The 6,084-nt window shown below is 47.2% G+C and overlaps 1 protein-coding gene across 1 annotated transcript; it reads right to left on the bottom strand.

Annotated features, from left to right (window-relative positions):
* Positions 1–5,084: 5,084 nt before the first annotated feature.
* Positions 5,085–5,594, bottom strand: LOC138079052 (ubiquitin-like protein 4A). Its single transcript, XM_068971868.1, has one exon. It carries the CDS (start codon positions 5,576–5,578, stop codon positions 5,099–5,101), a length of 480 nt encoding a protein of 159 aa, XP_068827969.1. The 5' UTR covers positions 5,579–5,594; the 3' UTR covers positions 5,085–5,098.
* Between the last annotated feature and the right edge of the window lie 490 nt (positions 5,595–6,084).

Raw genomic sequence — 6,084 nt, 5'->3', positions numbered from 1 at the left:
TAAATTACTGTGATTTTTTAAACCCTACATTGTCAAAATCTAGCATGGTGTTTATAATCATGCAAGGGGAATTTGAAAACTATTTGGGAAATGAATGAATAACGACCAGTGTTTTGCTGGCTTTTTTGTCTAAAATCATGTTTTTCAAATCGTAGAATAAAACTGCTATTCTTTGCTCTTTCATAAGTGATAGTTCTAAAGCATCCTACTATAAACTACAGCTTAGGACATTTTTCCCCTTAAAATGCATTTTTGTTGAATATCACCAGTCACTTTTCTGCTTACTCTCAGAGCATGGTGAGACCTTCCTATAATTTATCCATAAGAATAGCGAGCGCAGTGTGCAGACGCTGAGGTTCACTATGCACTCGGCCTTTCAGCTCATTTATCGCGATACTCCGCGAGGCCACGCCCAGGCTCGCCGGCTCAGACTCCATCAGCGGCCTGCTGTCCCCACTCTTTTGCTCTTGGAATATTCGAAAAAAAATCTATTTATAAATGTGTTTGTTAATTAAATTCAATGTTTTATTTTAAGAGAATACTGTAAATTTGAGTTAATAGTAGTTGGTTAAATATTCATATCATTGCTTTTATACCATGTCTTTTCTAAAGCTCTTTTTTCTAAACAAAACAGGAGCTGTTTACAATAAAGACTAGGAGAAAACATGATCAATATATTCATAGTGTGATCGCTTCTGGGCTGTTGTTTCAGGGTTTGCTGTATCTGATACTGAACTGTGTGAGGCAGTGCTCAGTCCTGTCTGATTCCCCACGGCCTTTAGCCTGCCAGGCCCTTCTGTTCACAGAATTTTCCAGGTAAGAATACTGGGGTGGGTTGCCATTTCTCCTCCGGAAGATCTTCCTGACCCAGGGATGGAACCCTATGTCTCTGGTGTCTGCTGCATTGGCAGGCGAATTCTTTACCACTGTGACACCTGAGAAGTGGGACATAGCTTTCTAAAAACAAACTTTCTAGGAATTACTAATGCAAAATAAGGAGGATTTATTAAACTAGATTACTCAGAAACACTGCGTGTGGTCTGAGAAATGAGAAGAGAGGACCTCTACAACGGAAGGAAAACACTCCTGTAATCGAAGGGGGAGTCTGGGAGAGGACTCGGAGACTGAGAATCTGAATTGAGCCCAGCTCTCTCTGTGGAGGGACAGGTAGAGCTTGGCCCTCATGACCATACGCGAAAACCCAACATTTTTCTGAGAAAGAAACAACACTGAAAAACCAGAACCACAAAGCAAGAACTTTCTTTCAGTGACTGAATATAAACTAAAAATGATGAAGACTTTGGGAAGAGAAGGCTCGCTTAGCTGAAGAAAAAAATCCTTTAAAATTGAAAAAATTCTTGTAAGTACAAAAAATTTCAAGAGTTAAGAATCAGCTGTCACCCTCAGGTCTTTCTACCTTTCTGTCAGATGACACATTGAGAGAGGTGTTAAAGTGCAGTCACTTAACACGGGTTAAACTTTGGTTCAGACATGGATTATACTCTCAGTGTGTAACAGACGGACAAAAGCATTTGATCTTTTGAACCCTGTCCACTAAGACCATGAATACTTTCGTAAGGGGTTAATTAACCCCTTCATTTATAACACGGTATAAGCAATGCTTTCCAAGCCACAGATTCCTTTGCATGTTTCTAGATTCTGGCCATACACCTTCAGCTGTTACCAGAACTACCACAGACACTCAAGTGTTTAAGACCTGGTAAATAAGCAGATATTACACAGAGTTTTCAACCCTATACCTCCCCAACCAAAGACAAAGATCACGGCACTGAATTCCATTGCTGTGTAGAAGCCACATGGCCTGCAGTATGTAAATACAGGTTCAATACATGCAATTTTGTGTTATCCTTAGGGACAGTGGAGTATATAGTTTCCCTGGGAACTTGGAATAAGTTAAGTGATTCTTATACAGTTTTAAATAAACACCATGCTAACTAAGCTCCTTGGTGGAAAGTTCCAGGTTTTATTTTTTCCTACACAGATCAGAGAGTCTAGTTAAATATCAGAGTCATCGAATGAAGTGTTTGATTTGGTACTTTAAGGACAAAAATGGCTCTACAAGAAGAAACTTGAGGAGGAGGGCGGTCAGGTTGAGAGCATTACCGGGCCGATCTATTCGGCTGGCACACAGATGGAAGGGTGACTGGGGAGCATTCTTCTCATCTTTAAGTGTCTTGTGTGACTCTGTAAATTAATGGAACCAACCCTCAGTGACTCTTGTTTGGAAGTGCAGCTGAGTGATGGCAAGAAAATATAAGACTGGCCCCTTCACTTTATTTCTTAAGCCAAGCACATTTGGCATGAGAACAGGGTGGTGATGGGAGTAACATATTAAGCCTCATTGGGGTAGTTTATCCTGATCTACCCATAAACTATCTGAGCAGTATAATTTGTTCTTATAGCAGCCTAGAATATAGCACCCGGGGGCACTGGGTGTCAAAAGCACACTTTATTCTTTCTTATGCCTGCTCTGTTCTCGTCTCCATCCTGATAGATCCAAAACCAAGCTCTGTCTTCTTACCACACAAATAGCTCTTAATCTCTCTTTCTTTGGCAAACCCATCTTCTCCATCAGCCTCAAACATCTGACCGTCATCGCTGTAAAATCCTTCTTGTCCTGGGGCCTTGCTTGCACTTTCAGTGTTATTTCAGGCCCGTGCATAGATAACTGTTCTCCTTAATTCAGATATATCTGTGGACCAGTATGATTAGCAACTAAACAACAACGACAGCAATTTCTCCAGCTGAACCTGTATTTGAGGGCAGAGACTGTGGCATTCATATTTGAAGCAACACTGAATTGAGCAGTGAGCTGCTGGAAGACAATGCTTTGGTTCCTATCACTTCAGGGCAAACTGTTCCCCAGAATGGGCTTCAGGCCCTAGTGGTGATGACCCCGCCTGCTGATGCAGGAGAAGTAAGAGACGTGGGTTCAGTCCGGGTCATGAAGATCCCCTGGAGGAGGTCATGGCAACCCATTCCAGTATTCATGTCTGGAGAATCCCACGGACACAGGAGCCTGGTGGCTTACAGTCCATGGGGTCACAAAGAGTTGGACACGACTGACGTGACTTAGCACACACTCACTGCATTCTGGTTTAACAGTCCGATCATCCTCCTCTTCCCCTAATTCCTACTGCTTCTGCTTCATTCTCTGTGTTCAAAGACTCAACATTTTTGGAAAACTATAATACATGAAGTGCCAAGACATGTCTTCCTGGGGATAACTTGCTGCATTGCCAGAAGAGTGGAAGGGGCTTTCAAAACTATCGGCCGTCCTGAGATTACCTCTGAAAGGAGGTATCAATGTCAAACATGGCAGAGCGTTAGCAATCTGTAAACCTAGTTATGGGCAAGGGGAGTCTGTTGTGTTTCCTGTGCTTTTGTAGGATTACTAACATTTTTACAATTGAAATAGATTAAAAATGAATAAGTGAGAATAATACATTCTTTTTTTTTTTTTTTTTCTAAGCATCCAAAAGGGACAGCGTTTATTTGTTGGGGCAGCTGAGGAGGAAGCTACGCTAGAGGACGGGAAGGTGCTCCGTGCTGGCTGTGACCGAGGGGTTCGGTGGAAGCTGCAGGCAGCCATCTTCTGATCCTGAGGTAGAGGCCAGGGATGAAGCAGACACTGCAGAGTGCAGAGGGGAGGTAGGAAGAAACTGGGTATTTGGGGAAATCATTTATCTGCTGCCAATACCCCTGGACTTCTCAGTTTTGCAAACCAATACCTTTTCTTATTGCTTAAACCAATGTCCTGTAATGGTTAAATCAACGATGGGGAAACCAAAAGCAGTTCAACTAATAGAGTTCCTTTCAGGTCAAAGTCTCACATGCACCTCTAGTGTGACTGAAAAGGTCAATATAAAATTTCCTGACTGCAAAGAAATGAGAGCATAGGGAAGTCTATCACATGAACCTTGTGGCAGTGCATGCCCAGCTCCTGGCTGGAGCCATGGACTTCCACCTGCACTTCAAAGCCTTTGGCCCTCAAGCCACTGTCTGTCCTCCCCACCTGGGGACTCAGCACTTACCCTATGAGGCTCAGGTCGGAGAGTGGCCCAGGTGCCCTCCTCTGAGGAGCAGGTGCCTAGACGATCTCTACGACCCACCCCCCAGCTTCTGCCCCCACCCAGGTTCCCTCTCAGACAGTGAGTGGTGTGCACAGTGGGAGGCCCTGTCCACATGTGGCGGAGGATGGGCAAAGGGTACAGGGGCCTGCTCGAGTCACCTCGAGACCATCATCTGTCATCTCTAAAGGTAATGGACTGCTTGTGTCTGGGAGGAGACAAGAAGGGGGTGCCCAGAGAAAAGCTGTGACACTAAGGGCCAGGACATTCCATCTCTGGGCCACGCTTGGCCATCACTCAGAGTTTGGCCTCAGTTAGTATCTGGGACACAGGGGTAGGATGCCTACAGACTCCTGACCCCAGGCTTTGGAGCTAAAAAAAAACTGAGAGAGTCTCAAGAACAGCCCTCACTGGGCAGAGTTGAAGGCTGGGGACCAACGTGGCACCTACGTGTCACTCCCCAGAGTCGGGTGACATCCTAGACTCCCCAGCCCGCCTTCCCTTTGAGTGCATACTGGTTGCAGCCGCTAAGGGGGCCCAAGGCTGGCCGTCACCTGACCTCTTGCCAATGCCGGACCTGCCAAGGATGAGGTGACAGAACTGGGCATCAGGGGCTAGCTGCTTCCCCTTCCAGGCCTGGAAAAGGTATTGCTTGAGGGTTTCTCCTCAGTGGGCTAAACCTGGAATGTCCATGGCCACCCCTCAGAACCCGTCTGAACAACCCTTTTCTCCTTCTCACCCTGAAGTACTTCTGGAAGCTGGGTGGACTCAGAATCTGGCTCCTCGCCTTCTCCGCTAGGAGCCTCGGCTGTCTCACCTTTTGTGCGACATGTGGGAGCCAACCTGGGTCAAGAGCTTTGAGTGGGGCCTGGCACCTAACATGAGCCAGATACAGGTACCCGGGTACCCGCCAGGCAGTATTATGAGCCAAGTTGCAATACAAGAAGACATTTAATGCTACATGCAGCTTGTGGCCTGGCCAGGCTCCTCCCCACACTCCGAGAATCCTACTTGGAGAACCCCTTCTCCATAGCTTCAGTCGCTTCGGGGTACAGGAAGCGGCCAGCCAAACGTTCAATGTCATCCAGCGTCAGGCGGCTCAGGGACCGCTCATAATCCCTCTGGAGTTGATCCAGGACTCTGCTGGCATCGGCGGCGCTGAAGTGCTGGGCCAGGATTCTGGAAATGAGCGGCCAGGCGGCGGGCGGTGGGGCTGGGGCCTCGGCCGTTTTCCGTACGGTGCTTTCTTCCAGCAACACCTTCTCCAGAGGTTTGACCACTAGGTTGAGCTTGGAATTCGGCCCGATGCTGTAATCGGAGAGTCTTTTCCCATCTGCCAGGGCCTTGCCCTTGAACAGCAGCTGCTGCTGGCGGACCGGGATGTTCAGCTTCTCGGAGACCAGATGTTTCAGCGTGGACACCAGCTCGTCCTCCGACACCTGAAGGCTGCACTCGCGGCCCTGCAGTGCTTTCACCGTCAGCTGCATGGCGGCCGTCGAGGCGTCCACTCGGGCCGGCGCGCACCCCAACGGCCCGCCGCCGCGCGCCGCCGCCCCGGGCGATTGCCGGAACCCAGAATAATACATTCTTGCATTTAGCAAGTATTTGAATGCCTTGGGTACTGCAGGCAGAGCATGAGGCTGTAGGGATATGTTTGTTTCACTAATACAATGCTTCTCAGAGGGCTGGGGAAAGGCCGGCAGGAATAACAAGATTAAACTCTTGTTACCAGGTACTGCTCTGTGGGAAAATGAGGAGGGGCAAGAGTGTGGGGGAGAGTGCTGGTGTTCAGCCCAAGGAAAGGTGAGAAGTGACTGCAGTCTCTATAGAGAATGTTAATTAAAAAAAAATAACCCCCCAAATCTTGTCTGCATTCCACTATATTCCAAGCTTCAGCAATTCTCAATAGCCTCTGATAAAGCACTCCTTGCCACTGTCTGTTCTCCTCAGTACATCACTACTCTGTAATTCTCTTCTAAATGCCCAGAAAGCC

Source organism: Capricornis sumatraensis, chromosome 4 (genome assembly GCF_032405125.1).
Source record: "Capricornis sumatraensis isolate serow.1 chromosome 4, serow.2, whole genome shotgun sequence".
Taxonomy (NCBI): Eukaryota; Metazoa; Chordata; class Mammalia; order Artiodactyla; family Bovidae; genus Capricornis; species Capricornis sumatraensis.
Note: the sequence above shows the minus strand (reverse complement) of the source record. Positions and strands in the feature narration are given on the sequence as shown.

Bases quoted from the DNA above. Each gene is read 5' to 3' on its own strand.
- LOC138079052 (XM_068971868.1), bottom strand. From the start codon at position 5,578: ATGCAGCTGACGGTGAAAGCACTGCAGGGCCGCGAGTGCAGCCTTCAG.